This window comes from Stegodyphus dumicola, chromosome 2 (assembly GCF_044657685.1).
Source record: "Stegodyphus dumicola isolate Sdum_Otavi_A_Nest chromosome 2, ASM4465768v1".
Classification (NCBI taxonomy): Eukaryota; Metazoa; Arthropoda; class Arachnida; order Araneae; family Eresidae; genus Stegodyphus; species Stegodyphus dumicola.
The window spans coordinates 164,826,353-164,851,378 of record NC_140769.1 but is presented as its reverse complement, the minus strand read 5'-3'; the positions used below and the strand labels follow the sequence as shown (position 1 = coordinate 164,851,378).

The 25,026-nt window shown below is 34.7% G+C and overlaps 1 protein-coding gene across 1 annotated transcript in view; it reads right to left on the bottom strand.

Moving 5' to 3' along the window:
• The window catches only part of LOC118201141 (dnaJ homolog subfamily C member 17), a 69,218-nt gene extending 45,312 nt beyond the window's left edge, over nt 1-23,906 (bottom strand). Inside the window, exons 1-3 of the mRNA XM_085811406.1 lie at nt 23,752-23,906; nt 23,532-23,601; nt 10,951-11,009 (exon numbers count right to left, since the gene is read on the bottom strand). Of these exons, the coding sequence (XP_085667532.1) occupies nt 10,951-11,009; nt 23,532-23,601; nt 23,752-23,820 (198 nt within the window). The 5' untranslated portion in view covers nt 23,821-23,906. The remainder of the gene's footprint in view (nt 1-10,950; nt 11,010-23,531; nt 23,602-23,751) is intronic.
• Nucleotides 23,907-25,026: the final 1,120 nt, after the last annotated feature.

The window sequence follows — 25,026 nt, the reverse complement described above, 5'->3', positions numbered from 1 at the left end:
GACTCTGATATTTTTGAAATTTATTTTCTGTGTTTTTATTCTTTATTATATTGTTAATAAATCGGTTAAGTTCAAAACCTTTTATTGTCTTCAATGTCTGCACAACATATCTCAGGAAGCTTTTATTGCTAATACTGCTGAATGTTTAATTTTTTTTCAAACTTTAAACTTTGCTTTAGCATCACTCTATCCGGCGCATTGGAGAGAAATGTTTAAAAGACTACAGCAGGCTTCAACTGAAATCCCGTCAGCAGAAGCCCACCAAAACACTTCAGGAGCTCGCCACAGATGTTGAAAGGCTGTCACATCACGCCTTTTCAGAGTGCCTGACAGAAACAAGAGAAATCCTGTTGCTGCAATATTTCATCGAAGGCATCCGGGACCCTGAAATACAGAAAGCACTACGAATGGCGGATGTTAAAGATTTAAAAAGCACTGTACGCCATGAAATTCGAGGCAGCCCAGCAAGCCACTCATCGAGACCGCCACCCAGTCAGAGCTGCTCAAGTCCAGGAGCCAGGGGATCAAGTCACCGCTCATCTAGACGATTTAACTAGACAACTGAATGCCTTGGGACAGAATATTAGCAAGAAGAAACCGACCATCAAGTGCTGGAACTGTGGTGCTGAAGGACACATACGACGAAACTGCAGAAAACCCCAGGGTAAGGATGTTAAGACCGCTACTAACAAACAGCAGGGAAACTAATTAGTGGCCATCTTGCGGGCCAAAGTTGCCAGATAATGAAAAGCCCCAGTTTAAAGCACTTCAGATTTCTGCAGTGAGAGGCGGCAGTAATGGACTTTTCATAATAGGACATATTAATGGAGTTCCCTGCAATATGACTATAGATACAGAAGCCAACGTTACCATCATTCGAAAAGATTTGGCTCAGCAACTGTAAAGCAAACTTATCTGAATGCCACCCTGTGTTACCCTACAGACTGTGTCTGGTGATAAGATTGGCATCGATGGAAAAGTAAACGTTAACATCACGTTTGGAAGTGCCGCTTACCATCACATGGCATATGTAGCAGAGATCACCGATTCTTGCAAACTCGGATTGGACTTTGTAAGGAAATACAATTTTCCCTTGGATTTTAAGAATGACGAATTGCATTCTACATCTGAGGACATAGCCCTATTCGGAATTAATGATGGAGTGAAATCTATCCACAAAATTATAGCTCAAGATGATATCACAATACCCGCAAGAACCGAGTTTTTACTTCCTGGGTCCATAGCCGAAAACAGAAATTTCTGCTACGGCATCATAGAATAGCCCAATAACTGTAATAGCCCGAAAGGAGTACTAGTAGCCTCAACACTCGTCGACCTATCCAGAATGGTTATCCCGGTGAGAGTCGCCGATGTAACTGAGAAGGCGAGAGTTATTAAGAAAGGTGAAGTGGTTGCAACACGTACTCCAGTAACCAGCATTGAAAGAAAGAGTAACATACCAGAATCCGTGCCCTCAGAGAGCATTACATCGGAGTTATTGCAGAATGCGCAATTAAATGATAAAGAGAGGAATGCTGCCGAGTGCATCATTAAAGATCTTCAAGTAGTTTTCTCCCGTTCGTCTTCTGACGTGGGTTGAACTAGTTTAACACAACATAGAATAGATACTGGTGATCATCCCCCGATCAAGCAACATCCAAGACCTCTACCGTTTGCTAAACAGGAAGAGATGCGAACACTGCTAAAAGATATTGAAGAAGGCGATGTCATCGAGCCTTCAGCGAGTCCATGGGCATCTCTCATCGTTCTCGTCAGAAAGAAAGACGGCTCAACAAGATTTTGCGTTGATTATCGCCGGTTGAATGAGGTTACGAAGAAAGATAGTTACCCTCTTCCTAGAATTGAAGACATTCTAGACACTCTTTCTGGAAGCAAGTGGTTTTCAACACTTGATTTAAAGAGTGGGTATTGGCAGGTAGAAATACATCCTGATGACCAAGAAAAGACGGCATTTACTACGGGACAAGGGCTTTGGCAATTCAAGGTGATGCGCCGGCAACATTCGAACGCTTCATGGAGACTGTTTTGAAAGGTCTTTCCTACGAAGCCTGTCTGATATACCTGGACGACATCATCATCGTCGGAAAGAGTTTTGAAGAACATCTAGAAAATCTTAGAAAGGTGCTTCAGAAACTGAAGGAAGCCAATCTTAAGCTGAGTCCCGCTAAATGCAAATTGTTCCAAAAGGAAGTGACTTACTTGGGACATGTCATCTCTGCAGAAGGTGTGTGCACGGATCCTGAAAAGGTATCAGCCGTGAAACTCTGGAAACATCCTGAAAATGTTTATCAGCTGAGAAGCTTCCTAGGGCTTTGCACCTACTATAGGAGATTCGTGAAGGACTTTCTTCCATTGCAAGACCCTTTCACAAGCTGACAGAGAGCAAGCAAAGGTTCTTGTGGACAAAAGAATGCGAGGATGCATTTAACAACTTAAAGGAAGCTTTAGCATCTGCTCCAATCCTGACATATCCTCAGATCGACAGACCATTTATTCTCGACACGGACGCGAGCAATGAAAGTGTCGGTGCGGTTTTGTCCCAAGAAATAGACGGCCAAGAATGGGTAGTAACTTACTGGAGCAAAAACCTGTCTAAACCGGAGAGGAATTACTGTGTCACTAGGAAAGAGTTGCTCACCATAGCTAAAGCCGTAGAGCATTTCCATCACTATCTATACGGCAGAAAATTCCTCTTCTGCATGGACCTCATTGGCCTAGCTTTTAAATTTCAAGAATCCTGAGAGTCAAATAGCCAGGTGGATACAGAGACTCCAAGAATATGACATCACTATCCATCATCGTAAGGGATCATCACACGGGAACGCCAATACCCTGTCTAGAAGACCTTGCCCAGAATGCTGCCGATATTTTTCCAGGGTGGAAGCGAAATACGAGCTGTTGACTCCGGTTGCAAGACAAATTATAACATCAACATCGCCTGTTCAAGACCCGTGGAGTGATGATGAAGTCAGGAAAGACCAGCTGGAAGACCGCAACATTAAACCCATAATTGATTTAATGGAGTCATCAAACAGAAAACCTACCTGGCAGGACATTTCTATCTGTAGTCCTACAACAAAACAATACTGGGCACTCTGGGATTCACTTCACATTCGAAACAGCATCTTATACCCGAAATTCGAATCGGATGATGGGAAGACATTCCGATGGCAACTGATACTTCCAAGATCCCGGATTCCTGATGTCCTTAAAGAACTACATAGCAGCCCTACAGGAGGTCACTTTGGAATAATGAAGACCTTGCAGAGAGTTCGTGAGCACTTTTACTGGAATAATGCAAAGGATGACATGCAAAAGTGGTGCCGATCTTGCGATGTAATGCGACGGCAACATTCAAATGCCTCATGGAGACTGTTTTGAAAGGTCTTTCCTATGAAGCCTGTCTGATATACCTGGACAACATAATCGTCATTGGAAAGAGTTTTGAAGAACACCTTCAGCAGGACCGAAGAGATGCGGCCGAGGCAAGCTGTATTGTTACAATGTATGGGCGCCTTTCGAATGTATTGCCTTTGACATCTTGGGACCTCTGCCACGAACTGCTGATGGCAACAAATACATACTCATTGTCAGTGATTACTTCATTAAGTGGCCTGAAGCGTATCCTATTCCTGATCAAGAGGCTGTCACAGTAGCTGAGGTGATGATACAGCACTGGATTTCCAGGTTCAGAGTGCCTATTCAGTTACATTCCGATCAGGGAAGGAATTTTACCTCGGTAGTAATCAAAGAACTATGCAAACTACTCGGCATTGACAAAACCCAAACGACGCCATTACATCCCCAGTCAAATGGCATGGTAGAGAGGTTCAATCGAACCATCCTTAATAACCTCTCATTAGTGGTTTCCAGAAACCAGCAGGACTGGGACAAGAAATCATTGCTGCTTTTACTGGCTTACCGCAGTGCTGTATACGAGACTACCGGCTATTCCCCATCACAGATGCTCTTTGGTCGTGATCTTCGCCTGCCTTGTGATCTATTGTTTGGTTGCCCTCCGGATGATCCTTCATCGCCTGAGGAATATATTCAAGATCTCCAGGCCCAATTTGAAGTGACGTACAACTTTGCACGAGAGCGAATCAACTTGGCGATGGAGAAGATGAAGACCTGCTACGACACAAGAGCTACTGAACATCAATTCCACGAAGAAGACAAGGTGTGGTTGTGGAATCCGACTTGATGGAAAGGACTTTGTCCGAAATTGCAATCACCTTGGGATGGTCCGTAGACGGTCCTAAACAAGCTGAATGACGTCATCGTTCGGATCCGCAAGTCTTCGAACTCTAAGCCTAAAGTCGTTCATTACGACAGGTTAACTCATTACTATGGCCATAGTACGTAATGTAAATAATTGTAAATAGTGTAAGACCGTGATCCTTTTTGTTTCTAAATGTGTATTTTGTATACATGTATTTGATAGCATTTAATTTGTTTTATTTATTGCATTTATTGTTCATGTTGCTTATTATAGTAATGTAATGCTTATTATTGCATTTATTCCACAGTTGTAAGTTTGGCTTCCTGTCCAGGGATTGTACTGCCCGGGACATGCAGTCCTTGGGAAGGGGGCAGTGTTACGGATTTGGTATTTAAATAGCTTATGTTAGTTGAATTGTAAATTCAATGGTTTTATTTCCCATGCAGTGCAGCACATGACGAATATTAAAAGAAAGCTAAGCCGGAAAATTGAAAATACAAGAGCACGTGCATGAACATTTGTATGGGAAACAATTTACTATTTTAACTGACGCTAAATGTTTCCCTTTTCATATGCAATTGGATAAACAGCCTGATATTGTTGCCAGATCGTTATTGTATTTACAGGATTTTGATTATACTTTAAAGCACATACTTGATTTTTCTAATCCTGCTGATTTTCTTTCCAGAATTTCTGAAGAATCTCATAATGTAAACAATATCAACTTATTTCAACCAAAAAATAATCAATTAAGCATTTAAAGTATAGTTAATCACCAAAAAGATGATAAAATCCTTAATAATATCATAAACAAAATTAACAATAACAATTCTGAGATTTGTAGCAAATGTTTTATTAATCAGAAAAATGGTGTAGTAATGATTAAGTTAAGACCTAGAGCACATCATTTAAAGACAAGCCATTTAGAAAACAAAATTCTACTTCCAAACTCTTTAGTAAAATTTTGTTTAGAGATTGCTCATGCTCCACATTTTGGTACCAACAAGACTTATGACTTGATTAAAAAAAAATATTTCTGGAAGGGCATGTTTTTAGATATAAAAAACTTTTGTGATAATTGTCAACAATGTTTGGAAAACAAACCCAGATCTTCTAGAATAGTCACAAGTAATATAAAGAAATCTGATTTAGCCCCTGGAGAAATGTTTGCAATTGACCTTGTAGGTAAATTACACAGGTCACAAGATGGTAAATTTTTCATTTTAACAATTATTGATCATTATTTGAGATATTTAGAGGCTATTCCTTTAACCAATTATCACTTCTGAAACAATCATAAGATGTATGCATTTGTATTTTTCAAAATTGGGTATTCCAAAGATAACATTATCTGACAACGGGTCAAATTTTTTAGCTGAATTTCAGAAATTTTTAAAAGATTTAAATATTGAACACAGGAAAATTCCATTTATTACCCACAATCTAATGGGATTATAGAACCAGTTCACAGAACTATGAAAGAAAGCATAGCTTCTTTATCTAATAAGGTGTTTGAATGGTCAGATAGACTAGCATTTTTAAAACTGTATTACAATAATTCAAAACACATAGTAACAGGTTTCACTCCTGCTCAGTTATTTTTTGGGCGAGAACTCAATACACCTTTAGACATAAATAATGAACCAGCTGTAGTAGACAATCCTTCACAATACTTGTTGCATCAAAAGGAACACATTACAGCCACTAAAGAATTAGTGAAACAAAATAAAGAGAAGTATTTTCAGACTCAAGATAAAGTTGTGAAAGGCAGAGAAAGTCCTAAATTTAACATTGGAGACGAAGTATTTTTAAAGGCTTTACAACCACCTCATGTTTTACAGCCAAAATACACTGGTCCTTTCAAAATCATAAAAATTTTTCCAAATGAAAATTATTTAATTCAAAATATCACTGACAACAAAACTAAAAAAATTAATTGTAGTAAATTATTTAAAAGAATTCCTCTGAGGTCAAATTTAACTAATTAAAAGCATTGTTTTCATCGAGCTTGTTTTCCTTGTTCACTAAGTAAAAAAAAAAAAAAAAAAGAATTAAAGAAAGAAAAAATTCACAGGTTTTGTGTTTGATTATGAATGTAGTGAAATTAATCCCAATTAATTTTTCTTTGGAGTTTCAGAGTTTCTTGGTTAGTATGGGTGTAGGTCGGCCACCTTCATTTATACGTTTGGTCAGTTGCAGGCTGGTCGGGTTGACTAAGGTCATGGATTTAAAAAAAAAAAAAAAAAAGAGAGAGAGTAAGAAAAAAAATTCTAGAACACTTAGTGGGTATTACAAGTATCCAGCTAGTAACGAAAATTTTGCTATTTTAACAATTTGAGTAATTTGGAGTAACTAAGTTGTAAAAGAAAATTGTAGAAGAATCATTCTTACACATTTACAAAAATAAGAAAAAATTGATGGTATTTAAAAGAATTGATAAAAATGTTATTTGATGGTATTTAAAAGAGTTGAAAATTGTTAAGTAAGAAATATTATAGGTTAGGTTAGGTTATTTATTTATGGCAAAGCCTCGAGGGCTATCTGCCTAAGGGAAGAGATGCCTTCATGGAGAACTTTCTAAGGGAAACTGGCTTGTATACAGGTTACACATGGGGAAAACCACAAAAACGCCCATGTAGCCAGCCCGTTCGCAGGATTTGAACCTTAGACCAAACTACCAGTGTTCAGCGACTTTACCGCTCGGCCGCTGGTGGGCCCAAGAGATATTATAATGATCAAGAGTTGTTAACAACAGTGAAAGATTGTATGAAATATGAGATGTATTCAGTTACAAATGTAATCTGTCTACAGATTGTAGCGAGTTTTATGCTACTGTATGTGAAACATGTATTGTATGTATTAGTTCTTAGTTTTGATTTTAATTTACTTCACATGTGTAAAAGCTTATCCCATTTTTTTATATATGTATGCCAAACAATGAGATTTTGATAATTTAATACTTGATCATAATTTGGATTATGCCAGACAGATATATTCGATTAAGTAATATGTGCTCATTTCAAATGTATACCAGATCTTAAAATTCTGATTTACGTAATTTCAAATATACCAAGTTTCATCTGCAAATCAGTGTTGTGCTTCATCAAGAGTTATGGTATTGTGAACTGTGCTACGTTTCTTCTTCTTTGGCCGGAGGGAATGTGCAGGCAAGCCTCCACGTTTATTCAGCGTCAGGTGTACTAACTGCGACCGCCGAATGACAAGGCGAAATTGATTGCTGCAACCGTTTTCTCCTCCTTCTGCTGCTGGGGTCCGAAGGTGTAGGTCTCTGGCTGTCTTCACTTCAGCTGATGCGTGTGCCATTTTTCTTCTTTCTTCTCATTTTTGTCTGCCATCTCCATTGCTGGATGTAGAGCCATGGTATTCCTTCTAGCAAAAAATTGGAATTAAAGATTCAACTAAATAGATCCATATACCTAACACCTGTCGAAAATTAATGATGTTCTGCAACTAAAAAAACTCGAGAAGTCTTCGTATGCACGTGCTTTAATCTTTCCTGATGATTTAAGAATTCACCTTGTTCTTCTTTGAAAAATATATTGGTATAGGTTAACTCAATTTCTGCCGTTAAATTTTGACTGTTGTTTCTCACCGAGACTTAGTTTCACGTTGATGGAGTGAGATCTACTTTGATTTGAGTACAACGCATAATTCGTATGAGATATTCCGATTCAAAATTGTAGGGCTGATATTCGTCTGTCTGGCCGATAATTGCTTAATTTACGCTAATACTTATTCAAAATTTAATGATGTCAAAGATATAATAAATATTAATTGATTTGTGTTATTTGAATCGTCATCCTTTGGGGTAAGTTATTTTAATTTCATATTTCTCTTTTAGAACACACATTTCTATCTGCACATTTTCAAGTATCATGGGTCATTGCAGTTTACATTTGGCCCCCTTAAAACTATTCTATCATTACGTTTCGGTTATTATCACACTAAGAACGTCAAGCAAATGCAAAGCTTTCTAGGTGTCAGAATATTTTAGAAAATTTGTACCTGGTTATTCAGAAATAGCCAAACCATTGAGCGATATGCTTCATAATGGTGTAGAATTTTAATTTTGGCTAATGCAGAAGCAGACATTTGACCACCTCAAAGAACCTTTGAGCCAAGGCCCTGCACGACACCAAAGATAGCTAGATAGGCATTACTACTCGAAAAGTTTGAATATGAAGTTATGCATAAACCAAGTCAACAAATGAGATATGACGATGTAGTAAGCAGGCATGCTATGTGCAGGGTCACTTGTTCACAAAGTGAAATCACCACTGAGATCGCAACAACGCAAGAGGATGAGGATCTTCAATTATTGAAAACTCTGGTGGAGAAAGGAATCAGAGATTATTACCTGCTAAAAGTTAGTGATGTTGTACCTGCAGGAGAGAGTTCAAGAACTCATTGTTGTACCAGAAGTGATGGAGTTGAGATTATTCTTGGCTTACATAGCAAAGGACACTTTGCTGTACAAAAGATGGAAGATTTGTTAAAAAATGATTTTCATATTTTGAATGCTACAATGAAAATACAGCAAGTTATAATGAACTGTGTAGAATGCAGCCTCTGTAATAAAAAGTGATTCAAAGCAGATCTATTGAACTCAATCCCAAAAGACAACATTCCTTTACGCACATACCACATTGATTTCATAGGACCCCTGCCATCTACAGATATGAGATATCAACATATCCTTACGGTGGTAGATGCGTTTTCAAAATTTGTCTGGTTTTACCCAGTTAAGACAACATTAATAACAGAAGCTGAGCAGAAGCTAAAAATCCAACAAGCTGTCTTCGGAAATCCCTCAAGAATTATCTCCGACAAGGGAACTGCTTTCACTCTAAAGGACTTCGATGATTACTGTAAAGATGAAGGAATTCAGCACATACAAATCACAACAGAAGTGCCAAGAGCCAACGGCCAGATTGAAAGAAGTCATGGAACTCTTATCCCAAAGCTTGCAAAACTGTTAATACATGATCCTGCCAAATGGTTCGAGTTCGTTCCTGATGTCCAATGAATCATCAACAGCACTGTCAGCAGATCCACGAAATTCACCCTCTTTAAGTTGATAACAGACGTAAAAATGAGAAACAAGACAGAATCAAAGACGCCATTGATGAAGAATTCCTGAACTCTACAATCCAGGAGAAAGAGACTATTCTTAAAGAGGCCAAAGTAAATATCTTAAAACTGCAAGAGGAGAACTAATGACAATACAATCGACGTCGTACAACAGCTCCACTCTACAAAGTCAACGACCCAATAGCCTTTAAAAAAACCTCATTAGGAGGAGGTCTCAAGTTAAGACCTAAATTCTTACAAACTTATAAAGTGGTTAAGATTAAGCCACATGATTGCTATGATGTAGCAAAAGTAGGATCTTATGAAGGACCTAAAGCAACTTCCTCTTCAGTTGACCACATGAAGCTCTGGACTGATAGAATTGCAACCCAAGATCATTCTCTTGCAAACTGTTTTTACCAATTTTTTTTTTTTTTTTTTTACAGATGTGTTCCAGTGTTTGGAAGTCCTTATATGTCGATGACCGAGCACTGTGGGAAACGTGCCCTAATGATGCACCAAATGGCACTATCTACACCTACAGTATGAACCCTCCAAATAAACACACTTCACTTTGTTCGAGAAGTCTGATAGAAGTGGTCTAACAGAACGCTTGTGAAGGGGCTAAAACAAGATGCTTAATGATCATGCTTAAGTGATCTGACCTGGACTGATCTGATGTGACGTAGGGAATCAGCTGCATAATTTACCTATGCCTGCTGGAACAAACATTGTGATTCCTCTTCTAAAACATACTTGTTCCGTCTGTTCAAACTCATCCCATTTTTTTTTTTTTTTTTTCTTTTGCGAATCAGGAAATAAAATCTCATACTTGGAACAGTGGGTGTGACCTACGTTTGAGACATCACCCCCACATTTATAATTCTCATTCAAAAGTTTCAACAGAACAAATTAAGTATAACAACAGTACACATCTGTTGAAATCTAGTGATGATTTTATAAGGTATTTTTCCCCTCCTTATTCCATGCCTTCAGGCTGTAACTGGACAGCATGTCTGGTTAGAAGTTGGGAGGTCAGTTGTTCAAATCTTGGCAAATACACTATGCATTTTTTATGTCTCCTGCATTGATATAACCTAATGATTGTAAAATTTCTTTAACTACTTCATGTACAGATAAAACTATTTTTCTCGTCGATTTAATTCCATATGGCAATTCAGAATTTCACAGTTCTTCATCTGCCTCAATGATCGACATAAATTACCCCTATACTCACATGAACAATGTGCTACCCTGGACGGACTGTCCTTGTCTATGCTATTGACTCAATATTCTTGATGTGATGAGTTTGATTTGAAATTCATTGAATGAAGTGATCAATAAATAACTAATTTTTTTTAAAAGAAAAGATTAACTCGAAAGGCACATTTGGCAAAATTTTATGTTTAAATATGAATATTCACATAATAAATGCATAATTGCCACATCTACAAAAAATATTTACTTCATAGAAAATTAAGATTTAGTTTCAAATACATCACTTTTCTAAATAACATTTACAAAATTAGCAAAAATTATTGTATAAAGATTGCATAATTTAAGATGCTTTAAAAATAATATCAAAATTACACACACACAAATATTATGCTACATACCCTTGCTGAACCATCAGTTAAAATTTCTAGAGCCTTTGAAAGCTCTTGGAAATGCTGGGCTGTTAAATGGGGGGAAAAAAAAATGTAAAAAGATCAAGTTTTCTACACATATATGAAAATCATTAAAAGATTTACAGATATTGATGATAAGCAAATGAAATTTTATTTCAATGATATTTGTTTTGAGCTTTATAAATCAAAAGAGCTGAAAAATAAATTCTAATTATAATGTTAAAAATTTTTCAAATACAGTGGAGCACCCTATATAAGTCTTTCAATGGACCATTCACAAATGACATATACATGAGATAAACAAAATTTTACTTCACAACGTGAAACATATATATATATACTGTCATACTGCAGAATTCCAGAAATCCGCAAAGCTTGGGATCAGAGGTTGTGCGGATTTCAGGACAGAAAAGATAAAGCGTAATATTCGGACTAAAAGTGCAAAATGAATAAGGCGTATTAGATACATTTAATTAAATTATTATATACATTATTGTAATAATTTATTATATGCAATAAATTATTATTACATACATAAATTGATTATATTATTCATTGTATTATGTGTACACAGCATCGAAGTTTGCCGATTTCGCCTCGTGCAAAGATTTCCGGTTTCAGATTCTGGTGTTAGAATTACTGTTGCTGTAAAATTTTAACAGCTTTTATTTATTTTTCCGTATATCATACATAATCGTGTTGCAATTCCATACCATTCTGCTATAAATCGAGGAGTAGCACCTGCTTCCATCTTTTGCAGAATTTGCACTTTTTGCGTTACCATCAATGCAATGTGTTTACGTTTTTTAACGTTGCAAGCAGTAAAATCACAAGTGCATTTCTTATCTGTCATTGAATTAAAAAGGGCTTAAATTAAAAATATTAAAAAAATTAAAAAAATATTCTTAATTTATCCAAAAAATATCTGGATAAAAAAAGGCAGCACTAAACAATCTCATGAAATGAAATAACAAAGCTCATAAAATACAACAACGTGAATCGTGAACTTGAACAAAGAGTTGAGTAAATCGTCTGCTTTTTTACCTTGATGCAGATTAGAAGGGGATAAACTTATCTTATTTATATTATCTTAGTTTTTGAAACTTTTTTATAATCAATAATATGGTATTTCCGTTTTGACTCATTATTATTCGGTAATTATGACGTCATTATTCGGTAAGTATTTTTTTCTTCGATATTTCATACTCAATGTTGTGGTTTCCGGAACCTATAAAATGAATGATTATATTCCGAGAGGCAACGCGGATTTCAGGTCGGCGGATTTTCGGTATTTGACTCTATATACACTATCTGACCATTTGTCACCGGACACCCCTAACTACTACATTAATTCAATTTCATCAGTCCATCAGTAATGGGTGGGGCCACCTTTCACCACAACCCTTTGAGGAAGACTTTCCACCAACTTGTGATAGGTTTCGATGGGAATCTTGCTCCATTCTTCTTGCAAAGTGGTGAACAACTCTCTAGTGTTTTTTGGGCGACACGGCCTGGTTCTCAAGAGGCGCTCCAATTCGTCCCAAAGATGCTTAGTAGGGTTGATATCAGGATTTTGGGCTGGCCAGTCAAGTTTTTGCACATCTATGTCCTCGAACCAAGTGTTTATAACACCTGCAGTATGACATGAAGCATTGTCTTGCTGAAACAGATATGGACCAATACCGAATTATGCCCACAATGTTGGTACCGCATAACTGTCCAGAAACATATACAGTATGCATCAGCATTCATTTTTCCTGCCAATAAAACAAGTCGACCAAGACCATACCAGATCTTTTTCTCAGTAGTCCTGAAATAGGTATCCCATCATCACTCCGCCGCTTCCGGAATCACTTGTATAAGACAGCATCAAAGTTCGCCGATTTTGCCTCATGTAAAGATTTCCGGTTTCGAATTCCGGTGTTAGAATCACTGTTACTGTAAAATTTCAACAGCTTTTCTTTATTGTTCCGTATATCATACACAGTCCATGCGGCAATTCCATATGATTCTCCTATAAACTGAGAAGTAGCACCTGCCTCCATCTTTAGCAGAATTTCCACTGTTTTCATTACAGTAAATGCAATGTGTTTACATTTTTCAATGCTGCAAGCAGTAAAATCAAGTGTGCGTTTCTTATCTGCCATTGTACTAAAAAGTGTTGAAATTTAAAATATTCTTAATTTATCCACAAAATAGCCGGATAAAGAAAAAATGACATCACTAAACAATCTTGTGAAATAACAAAGCTCTGAAAGCGAAGCATGAACAACACGAAGCATGAACTTGAAAGAAGAGTTAATCGTCTGCTTTTTTACCTCGATGCAGATTGGAGGGAAAAAAACTCTTACCATGATGTCAATAATTTGGTATTTTCGTTATGACTCATTTCGAGAGGCAACGCGGATTTCAAGAGTTGGCAGATTTTCGGTATTTGACTGCACTAGCCTACTGATGATATTACACAATTTTATTATCGTACTTTCAATTTGTTAAAAATATTAATTATGTTCAAACAAATTTAAAATTAATATTGAATTAACATTATTATTTTAAGCAATTAAAACAATTGTTTTATCATTAATATTTAAACAATGATATTAATACAAATTTAATATTTTTAAACTCGTAAGAATGCAAATTTCTGTATGAAATGTACAATCAAAAATAAAAAAACTCATATCTTTATTTGAATTACTATCTGGAATAAGTAAATTTTTTTTCCAAGAACATTTTAAAGCAAATTTTATCTTTGTTTAAAGAAAAAGTCTTTAACTGTCGTCTGACGTGTCTTTTGATTCTGAACCTTCAGTTATGAGCTCACTATGAATTGAACTCGGTTCTTGAAATGTTTTCTTGTTTGTATTATATACAAAGATATGATATCATTTTGAAAAATATGGGATTATTTCTTCATTTTCTTCTTCAACTCCACTATTTATACAGTCATCTGTTAAAATGTCTTCAATTAGATCTTCAGCTGTGCATAAAACTGAAGTCATTACAGTTTATATATTCCTTGAATGTCATACCTAATCCCAGTCGTTTTCAATCTTCTTTATTTATAATCACAGTTTTATCATCATAAATGTAAAGGACGTATAAAGAAGAAACACATAAAGAGTGCTCCACTGTATATGAAATATGCGCACAGGTTCTATTAAACAGACATAATTTCTTGTTTAGTTACAAAGTTCTGCTGTTCAAGTCCTATAATTGCTGTGCCGAGAATACCGACTAATTTGTCAATCGAAATGTTTTCGTTTTCAATAACCTCTCTGTCACTTTCTTCACTATCGGAAGCGAATTATAATGACGAGGAACTTGATTTAAATCATATCAAAGACGGAGTACATCGAGATGAAATACTACATTTAGTAAGGAATTATAAGCCAAATAAAATAAAAACATCTGCTCTGAAGATAAGGATAGTGCTGACAGATCAACTTCCAATTCATTGTGCGTCACGGCGTTTCTTCCCCCCCCCTGCCGCAGAGCAGCGTGAAATTGATAAACAGATTTCGGATTTCAAAACATACTTTCGCTTTGTAGATCCTTTACATATTAGTAAATATATATCAAAAATTCTATTTGACATAATCGAAAGTTCAAGCTTACTTTTATAAAATTGCTCTAACAGTCTGCAAAAAATAATAAGCCGGATCCAATTCGAAGATTAAGGAACAACACAATCTGCAACATTAACTGAATTAGATAATTGTAGCTTAGGTTATACCGTCCGTTATACATTAAAACGCACATGCATATTCACAGCCGTAAAGGTCTTACGCACATGCGCCAACGTGACGCATGCGCAGAAAGTTTGTAGTTTTGAGGTCCGGATTATAGATCATTCTGGATTATGGGTGTCCGAATTAATGACTTTTGACTGTACGATTAATTTGAAGTTTCTGGACAATTTGGAACGAAAGGGGAAAAGAGCATTAATTGACTGGTGTGTAAATGAAGGTTTACTTAGAAGCCATTATAAGTGTCCTGTTTTAGGAAGGAAATGTGCATGGTCGAACATCGGAGGATACCGGCACTACGTAGAATATTTTTTTACTCTCATTTCTGTGAATTTATGTGACATTGCCAGTATACAGATTCTAGTTCAGATAATTTTAGGAAGTTTTTGGATAGTGTTAAGGAATTTTGTTTCACTGAAGAAAGGGAAATTTCTAAATAAAGTGGGTGGATATTTCCTTTGCGTAGTGCTAAGACAGGTCGATATAGCTGAAGTTGGTATAGCTGGTCGATATAGCTGAAAATAGGTCGATGCGTACATGGATAGCGAGTTTGTGCAATTCTTTGACTTGTTATTTTGATTTTGCATAGTGGCAATTTTTGTGAAGCTACACAAAGCCAAAATAACAAGTCAAAGAATTGCACAAACTCAATATGCATATACGGCTAAAAATCGCCATTTTTCGCCAAGGGGCACCCGTAAATATATTTTTACCTTTTTTTTGTCAGAACTCAGAAATGAAAACCATCTAAAGCTGTATTTTATAAGGTAGAACTCAAATTTTTAAAATATTCTTTTAGGAAACCAACACTGAAATTATTATCTTCATAATCATGAAAGAAACAACTGCTGCATAAATTTACTCATATAAACAACAGCTTTAACTCAAGGATTCCATCTGGTTACAACAGGTGCAGGATAAAAATGCTATCAGATGAGATGTGATTTCTTTAAATTACCTTGAATACAATTTTTACCCATACAATTTTTTTTTTCAAATGGGAGAAATATATATATATATTTGTTTTTGCTATGATAGTTAACTCTTTTATGAATACATCTTCTACAAGTTTCACTTTATGTGACCAACACTGATAATGCAAAATACAGTCTCCAGGAAGTATTTTCAGTAAGCTAAACCGGGCAGTCATGTAGCACACAGAGTTTGATAACTAGTCCTTCACTTAAGAGTATTCTACTTCACACTCCTTCAATATGTCAACTATTACTTAAGACCTAATAGGAGAATTCACATTGCATTTGAGAGAGAGAAAAAAAAAAAAAAAAAAAAATGACTGCTCCGTTTTTAAATCAATATCTTTCATACAACAGCAAATAAACTATTTCCTTATTTGACAGATGTATTTCCTTATTAGATGTACTCTCTAGATTTCCTTATTTGATGGCCAACACAATTATTGACTTATCTTTTAGTTCTTTTGTCATTTATTTCTCAGAATATGAGCAAAGTAACATATATTTACAAGTATGTTCAGAAGAAAGATTACACGAATCAGGAAAATTTTTACTAAATAAGCATGCCCAGATGCATGATCTAATTTATGAATACATTTTTAAACATGATTTCAGTGTATCCTAATTAACTTCTCCACCCCTCCCATTTTAGGACTTTTTTACCCTTGAACATTACCTATAGTTTAGTCTGCTACTTAATTCTTTATGGATCTGCAATGGGTATGCAAAGACTAATACTAGGCTGCTCATGTTTTATTTGAGTATTCTTTTAATGGCTTTTGAAATGAACTTTAATTCATAAGTGTGTCACTTGAGTACCAAACATGCGAGTTCTTTTATTTTGTCAATTATATCATTTTTAAGGTGAGTGGGTACAAGCGATACATTGTTAGAAATTTATGATAACAAAGTTAAAGTACACATTTAGAAAAAGTAAAAGAAATGCATGCATATTCCACAGTTGATGACATAATTGCACTGAGTAAATGATATGACTGGTGAGAAGAAAGTGAGTAGATATGTATACGAGAGAGGTGTGTAGTAGGTATATGTGTGCAAGAGAGAGACAAGCTGTGAACATGCGTGGAGTTCCTAGATGTCAAACATCATGAGAATTAAAAGAATTACCTTTATATAAATACTTTTCACCAATTTTCATTTAAAAGAGGCTCAAAGGCATTAATTAATATTTAGTAGCTAACACTGAAAAAAATCCACGCTCTACTCTTATATGTGCCCTAAGATCACCAAATGTGGCGATATGTCTTCTGCTCTGGTTTTTTGTGTGATTGCGTGTTGTATGGCAACCCTTTTGATGTTGAAAACTCTTTTGCTGGAGTGGTTTAATTGCTCGTTGGTTCGTGTTGTGCATGTTTTGAAATGGCCTATGTTGCAATGAGAGACGTAGTCTAGGAGATTATTTTTAATGGCTGTGCATGATAGAAGTAAGGAAACGCTGATGCAGTGTATTAAACAGTGGATTGAGCGTTGAACAACTACTTTTTCGGATGGCTGGAAATCTTACAAGGATTTAGGAAAAGAAGGTTTTGAACATTTATTTGTGAATCATAGTATGAATTTTGTGGATAGCGAATCTGGCTGTCATATAAATACCATAGAGAGTACGTGGCGGCATGTTAAAGCTACGTTCTGCTGTCCGAAGAAGCATCCATTATTATAAGTGCATTTCATTTCATGGTTTTTATTTTGTAGAATGTTAAGTTTATTGTTTTTTTATTATGAATTTCTGTTGTTATTGCTGTTTTTTGAATTATTTGTAATTTATTTTAGTTATTTTAGTTTATTTTGTTGATTTGTGCACAATGCCTAGATTGTGCAATTCGTAGATGTTTTTTTGGCTGATCTTTGGAATATGGTAACTGGTAGTTTGGCGACATTTTGGAGGCGTTAAAGGTTACTACCTAGGACTTTGGTAATAATGTGAGAAGCACTCAGTTCCGATTACGCATTATTTTGGGTGAGGGAAATGAGAGATCATGAGATATGTCATATGACATTAATGGACGAATTACAGTTGTTTAATCGGGAAAGGGGGGAAATCTGGAAATTTCGTATTTAGCTATATTCTATGTTGTGTGAAACGTGACATTAATGGACGAATTACAGTTCTTTAATTGGAAAAGGGGGTTAATTTGGAAAAGCTCCATTGTGTGTTGTGTGAAATAGTGTTGATTAATTTTCGGATTGAATGGCGCTATGTAAAGTGAATTCTAAATTTTTAATGCATTTATCTGATAATAATAATAAGTTGAGATTGTGTGAAAGGAAGGATATTACAAGTTTAAATGGTGGTGCAAGAAATATGGTGAAAATGGACATTTTGTGAAAAGGAGCATAAGGAAGGGTACGTGGTTTGCTGAAAGTAGTTTGAATATAGGTGACATTTTATTAATTTCTTATTACTTGGTGAACAGACTTCCAGTTGACTACTGGATTTAGAAATTAGCAGTAGTACTGCAGCAACGTAATGAAGATTCTGAAGAAGATTAGGTAAGTTAGTATTTTTAATCATTTGAGGATATTATTTTTATGCATTGTTCTAAATGTAAGGAGTAAATAAATTAAAATGGTATTATTTGAAAATTCTTATTAGCAATGATTTAGTTTAAAGTAATTAGGATTGTAATCTAATTTTTATTAATTTAATGTATGTGCTTATTTAGATTTTAAGTAGTGTTTTTTAATTTAATTATATTTTAATTTAATGATCATGATTTTGAGTGTTATATGTTTGTAGTATTTTGGAATACGTTCGAGTAGTATACGTTGAGTATTTTCATGCATTTTCGTGAAATTTTTCTAATTTATGAGAAAAAAGCAGTGTACATGGATATAGTGAAGAGTGTGCGCAATGCCATTTTCGTGCAATTCTGGGATGTTTTTTTAAGTAAAAATAAGTCAACGTGTACACAGTTACATGTACACAGTGATATTTTAATTAAATAATAGTTATTTTGTGAATTTTATGTTTGTAGGAATTTGGTATACGTTTTAGTTGAAGTAAACGTGCATGGAAATAATTTAAATATTTGACACTAAGTATTTGTAATGTTTGCGGTATGAATTCGTTGGTGACGTTTATAATATAATAGATAATTTAGAGGTAGAAGTTTTTAGATATTTTATTTATTTTATACGTGGAAATGTTCATATTTGGAAAGGGTATATACTTTTTCGCAATAAGGTAATTTCATATATGTTCTTTATACCGGGTTTAAAGATTCAGAAAATTGTCATGCATTTTCGTGAAATTTTTCTAATTTATGAGAAAAAAGCAGTGTACATGGATATAGTGAAGAGTGTGCGCAATGCCATTTTTGTGCAATTCTGGGATGCTTTTTTAAGTAAAAATAAGTCGACGTGTACATGGTTTATGTGTATGTGTTATTGTGAAAAACGCGCAAGGAGTTTGCGATTGTGCACTTTTTCCCAATTTTGCAGTGAATGTACACAGCGATAGGTCATGATTAAGCAGTTTTGTTAGATAAAATTTCTAGTATAAGTGTAATTTGGCTAGTAGATTGTTGGAAAAAGTGTTCAGTAAATAAAAAGAAAAGAAACATGTCTTTACTTCGTGAAGACAAAATTGCAGCGGGGGGGGGGGAATAGAGGGTTGCTGTAGCAGAGTTGGTCGCCAAATTTTCGCCAAAAAATCGCCAAGTTACCATAATCCAAAGATGAACCGTTTGTTTAAGTTTAAACAGAATGTTGTGTACATGGTATTCTTTGAAATTTATTGTTGTTATGTTGATTTATTAAAGCGAGGTGTGCGTAGTTCGTAGATTCCTTCACTGGCTAGATTGTGCAATTCCTAGATGTTTTTTCAAGTTAAAACATATCGCTGTGTACATGGATTCTTGTCAAATATATTTGGCTAGAAACTTTATGTTTTTGCTATCTAAATTTTTTGTTTTTGTTTCAGATTTTTAGCTGAAATTGTGTGTTCAAAGCGTGGTTTTTGCATGTGAGAAAACTGTGTTTTTGGAGACATTTTAGGTTTAAAGTTCGAAATGTAGACAAAAAATTTAGATATATTATAGATATCTAAATTATATAAAAAGATAGTAATATGGCACCCTGGAGTTTCTCGCCAAAAATGTTTGGCATTTGGCGATCTGAGGGCGCATATAAGAGTAGTTCCAAAATCCACATCTATTTTATAAAAACAAAAATAACAATTCGTTATTTATGATGTCAGTGGAACTGGTATTCTCACAGAAAATCCCACATGTTTGTTTCAAAAGCTATAGCTTGCATATTAATATGATACAGCATTTAAATCTTAACAAATCCAGCATGTGAAACTACTCTTATAGGTGCCCTCAGGTTGCCAAATGCGGTGACAAATTTCTCGCCGAAAATTCCACGTAGCCATATTACTATCTAAATTTTTTGTCTACATTTCCAACTTTAAGCCTAAAATGTCTCCAAAAACCACGTTTTGAACAAACAACTTAAACTAAAAATCCGAAACAAAAACAAAAAATTTAGATAGCGAAAACATAAAGTTTCTAACCAAAAATATTTGACAAGAATCCATGTACACAGTGATATGTTTAACTTAAAAAACATCTACGAATTGCACAATCTAGCCAGCGAAGGAATCTACGAACTACGCACACCTCACTTTAATAAATCAACATAACGACAATAAATTTCAAAGAATACCATGTACACAGCATTCTGTTTAAACTTAAAAAAAAATCTATGAATTGCACAATCTATGTATTGTGCACAAATCAACAAAATAAATTACAAATAATTCAAAAAACAACAATACAGTCAAAAGTTGTTAATTCGGACACCCATAATCCGGAAAGATCTATAATCCGGACCTCAAAACTACAAACTTTCTGCGCATGCGTCGCATTGACGCGTAAGACCTTTACGGCTGCGAATTTGCGTGTGCAAAATACGTTTACGAATGCGCGTTTAATGTATAACAGACGGGATAAGCTAAGCTAAAATTATCTAATTATCTATTTCAGTTAATGTTGCAGATTGCGTTGTTTCTTAATCTTCGAATTGGATCCGGCGTATTATTTTTTGAAGACTGTTAGAGCAATTTTATAAAAATAAGCTTGAACTTTCGATTATGTCAAATAGAATTTCCGATATATATTTACTAATATGTAAAGGATATACAAAGCGAAAGTATCTTTCGGAGTCCATTCAACAAAAAGTGGAATTGCTGCAAAAATGGATAAAGGTTAAAACCTTTGTTTATCTAAACTTTAACGTTTGTTTATCTATCTAAACTTTGTTTATCTTTAACGCTGCGCAATGAATTGGAAGTTGATCTGTCAGCACTATCCTTATCTTAAGAGCAGATGTTTTTATTTTATTTGGCTTATAATTGCTTACTAAATGTAGTACTCCATCTTTGATATGATTTAAATCAAATGCCTCGTCATTATATTTCGCTGCCGATAGCAAAGAAAGTAACAGAGGTTATTGAAAACGAAAAAATTTCGATTGACAAATTAGTCGGTATTCTCAACACAGCAATTATAGGACTTGAACAGCAGAACTTTGTAACTGAACAAGAAATTATCTCTGTTTATAGAATTAAAGAGAATGTATTATCACATAAAAAATGAAGCAACTTAAACAACTTATATTGAAAGAAATGTTTAATAAAGTAAACAAATAAATATTAAGCTATTTTTTTTTATGTATTGATACCCTTTAGATCATAATTGTTCTTTATTTCGTAAATTATGGTTTCATATTTTTAATTTTATAATTTCTGCATGCCATTTTACCAGATTTAAACTGATGATCTATAATCCTGAAAAATCGATAATCCGGAATCAGCGAAGTCCTGACGAGTCCGGATTAACGACTTTTGACTGTAACAACAGAAATTCATAGTAAAAAAACAATGAACATAACATTCTACAAAATAAAAACATTGAAATAAAATGCTCTTACAATAATGGATGCTTCTGACAGCCAGACTCACTATCTACAATATTTGGTACTATTCGGTTTCGAGGGCCGTAAAAAATTACCAAACTATTGTTGATGCTAATGCTGCCAAAAATAATTGCGGCAACCCTAATAATTGCGTCAAGAAAGGAAGTATAATAGTAAATAACTATCCAAGATTGATGTTTAAATTTAGATGAAAGGTTAATTTCACATAATACCTTTTTATTTTTATAATTTATATGAAAAAGGCTAAACTTGACTTAACGGAAGGATAAGAGTAAATAAGTATTTCAGATCATTATTATAATTTATATAAAAATTGCTAAACATAACTGAATGGATGCCTGCATTACTATTTCGCTAAAGCATAATTACTTACGACTTACCACTAAAGCATAATTTCACCTCGTTGGTTGTTTAAACGTAATTTTCTATAATGAATGATGCATTTTCTTTGAAAATATTCAGAATCAGAATTTAGAAGTGCAGAATCGCTGATTTATTTGTTTGCCGCTTTTTACGAGGGTAAAAACAATTGGATTTTTGTCAATTTTATTTTACTTTTTAAATGAAAATAGGTCGATGTGTATATAGATTAAGTCAAGGGGGTGCGCAGTGCTATTTTTGTGCAATTCTGAAATTTTTTTTAAAGTGACAATAGGTCGATGTGCACATGGATACCGAGTATGTGCAATTCTTAAAAACGCATCAAACAGTGAGTGATTCTGCACTTTACCCAAAATTCTATTGCTGACATTTCATCATGGGCAATTCCCAAATTGTTAAATCCATAAGATATCGAAAAAGGATTTAAAATAAAAAAGATATTAAACTAGTATTTCAATGGTGTCTTAAGAAATATAGAACTATATAAACGTACACACACAATCTAAAACCAGCGCGTACGCTAGATTTGGGGTGCTGTTAAATCGGCGCGTTTGCTAGATTTGGCGCTTTTGCTCATACATTTTCGCTGCAATTTTTTTACAGCGCTCAAAACAGAAGAGTACCCAAAATTCATACTATGGTTCACAAATAAATGTTCAAAACCTTCTTTTCCTAAATCCTTGTAAGATTTCCAGCCATCCGAAAAAATATTTGTACAAGGCTCAATCCACTTTTTAATACACTGCATCAGCATTTCTTTACTTCTATCATGAACAACCACTAAAAATAATCTCCCAGACCCTCTTGCAACCACGTCTCTCATTGCAACATAGGCCATTTCAAAACACGCACGACACGAACAAACAAGCAATTAAATCACTCCAGCAAAAGATTTTTCAACGTCAAAAGGGTTGCCATACAACATGCAATTCTGCTAAAAACCAACACAGAACACATATCGCCACATTTGGTGATTTTATTACGCATATAAGAGTAGAACCCAGCATGTAAAAGAAAAGGGTGACAGAGCTGTAGAATAATCATGGCATTAAATGATTTCTATGGTACAAAATTAATATGCATGAAAATTTATGAAGAGTAATAAACTTACTATGCACACTACAACAAAAATAGACAATAAATGCTAGTTGAATATGTGCATAATATTACTCAGTTTTACATGTAAGTCTATAATGGTATGAAATGGGCAAAATTTTAAACTTTAATGAATAGCTAATAGGATAAGATACCCTACAAACTGATTAAAAAAAATTATGGATTGAAAAGGCTCAAAATGATGATCAAAACATCTGACCGAGAAGAAACATGTTTCATTACTATTCTAGTTTGCTGTGTTGTCTGAACAAGTTTTGTGTTTTCTAGACAGTAGCCAAGATATCACCCAAGGAACGAATGCAAAGTTGAATATCAATGCATCCCATTTACCATTCTTAAAAACGAATAATATGTTTACATAAAATAATATAATAATGAATACATTTACCTGCTTTAGGATTATCCGGATGTTTATCGGGATGGCATGTTAACGCTTTTTTCCTATATGCCTTTTTTATCTATAAAGAGAGGTTTATATAAATAAAGCATAATGAAAGTAAGCTGTGAAAAGCAGACTACAATAACAACAGAAAAACAACTATATTTACATCATTTATATAGATATTAAGATAAAAAAATCACATATTTTTTTGAGAATGAAGCCATACCTCCTTTTCGTCAGCATTAATGCTAATATTAAGTAATTCATATAAATCTATTTTCATTAAATCATCCATTACGATAATTTCAAATCAAGTCTACAAACAACAAATAAACGTTAATATCTTATTTTGCACCTTGTACTAAAGCTTTCAACCTATTAAGACAGACCGATAACAAGGACACATGTCTTTTTTAAGATCTCTTAAGTCTTTTAGCCCGCAGGATCAAGCATGTTTTGGTAAACGTGGTGCTTGGAGAGGTACAACAGCGCTTAGAGAGGAGCCTTATACAACACGGGAGGCAAATAAGGCTCTTGTATACCAAGCTGAGTCACCATTCGGGCCAAAATAGCCGTTCGAGGTAATTTCCCTTTTGGGGGTAATAATTATAAATATATAAATATTTTTAAGGCAAACCTGAAAGCATGAGAGAGAAAATGAAATGTAAAATGCACTGAATTTCTATGAGGATAACGATCCTAAGCATTCGTTCGTGGTTATTATACATCTGTCCTAAAAATTCCCCCCTCCCACACACACAGATCGTACGAAATTTCTCTACATTTTTCGAACATGTCCTATCCAACATGTATGGAGTGACTTCTAAATTAATGTTTGACTCTTAAATTAATAATGTATGTAATTGTTGTTTGAGTTCTAAATTAATAATGTATGGAGTGAGATGGAGAAAAGTGACATTTCTTCAAAAGCTCTACTTAAAGGAATTATTACAGGGAAATGGTACATTCTAACACAGAAAAATTAGTTAAATCAATGCCAAAGCGAATGAAAAGTTTAATTTTAGCTAGAGGGTGTGCAATGAAATACTGATTGTCTCGTTATTTTCATTATTTTATTACCTATAAATGTTATACTTCTATTTTTCATCCCAATTTTGAGGGAGAGCACCCCTAGGAAGATCAGAGGGAACCCTCTCCTCTCCCACTAATCCACATGAGAGGACTTTCGGCTCGCCGTATATTTAGCGTGCCGCCATGCCGCACTGACACTATACATTTACAAATATCCATGTCTTTTTCGGGATTCGAGCTCGGTCCTTCGGGTACCGAAGTAGTCTCTCCTATCCACTATACCGTCTGGACGACCCAAATACAATAAAAGAATTAATATGATAATAGCTTATATGGGGTCCATTACCCTAACAAGAAACAAAAAAGTTGCTAATAGCAGCTATTTATTTAGAACGCTGACATTAAGGAAATATTTTCGACTTAGAATGACGTCACATGCAATCGCGTGCTTTCTTCAACGTCAGAATAT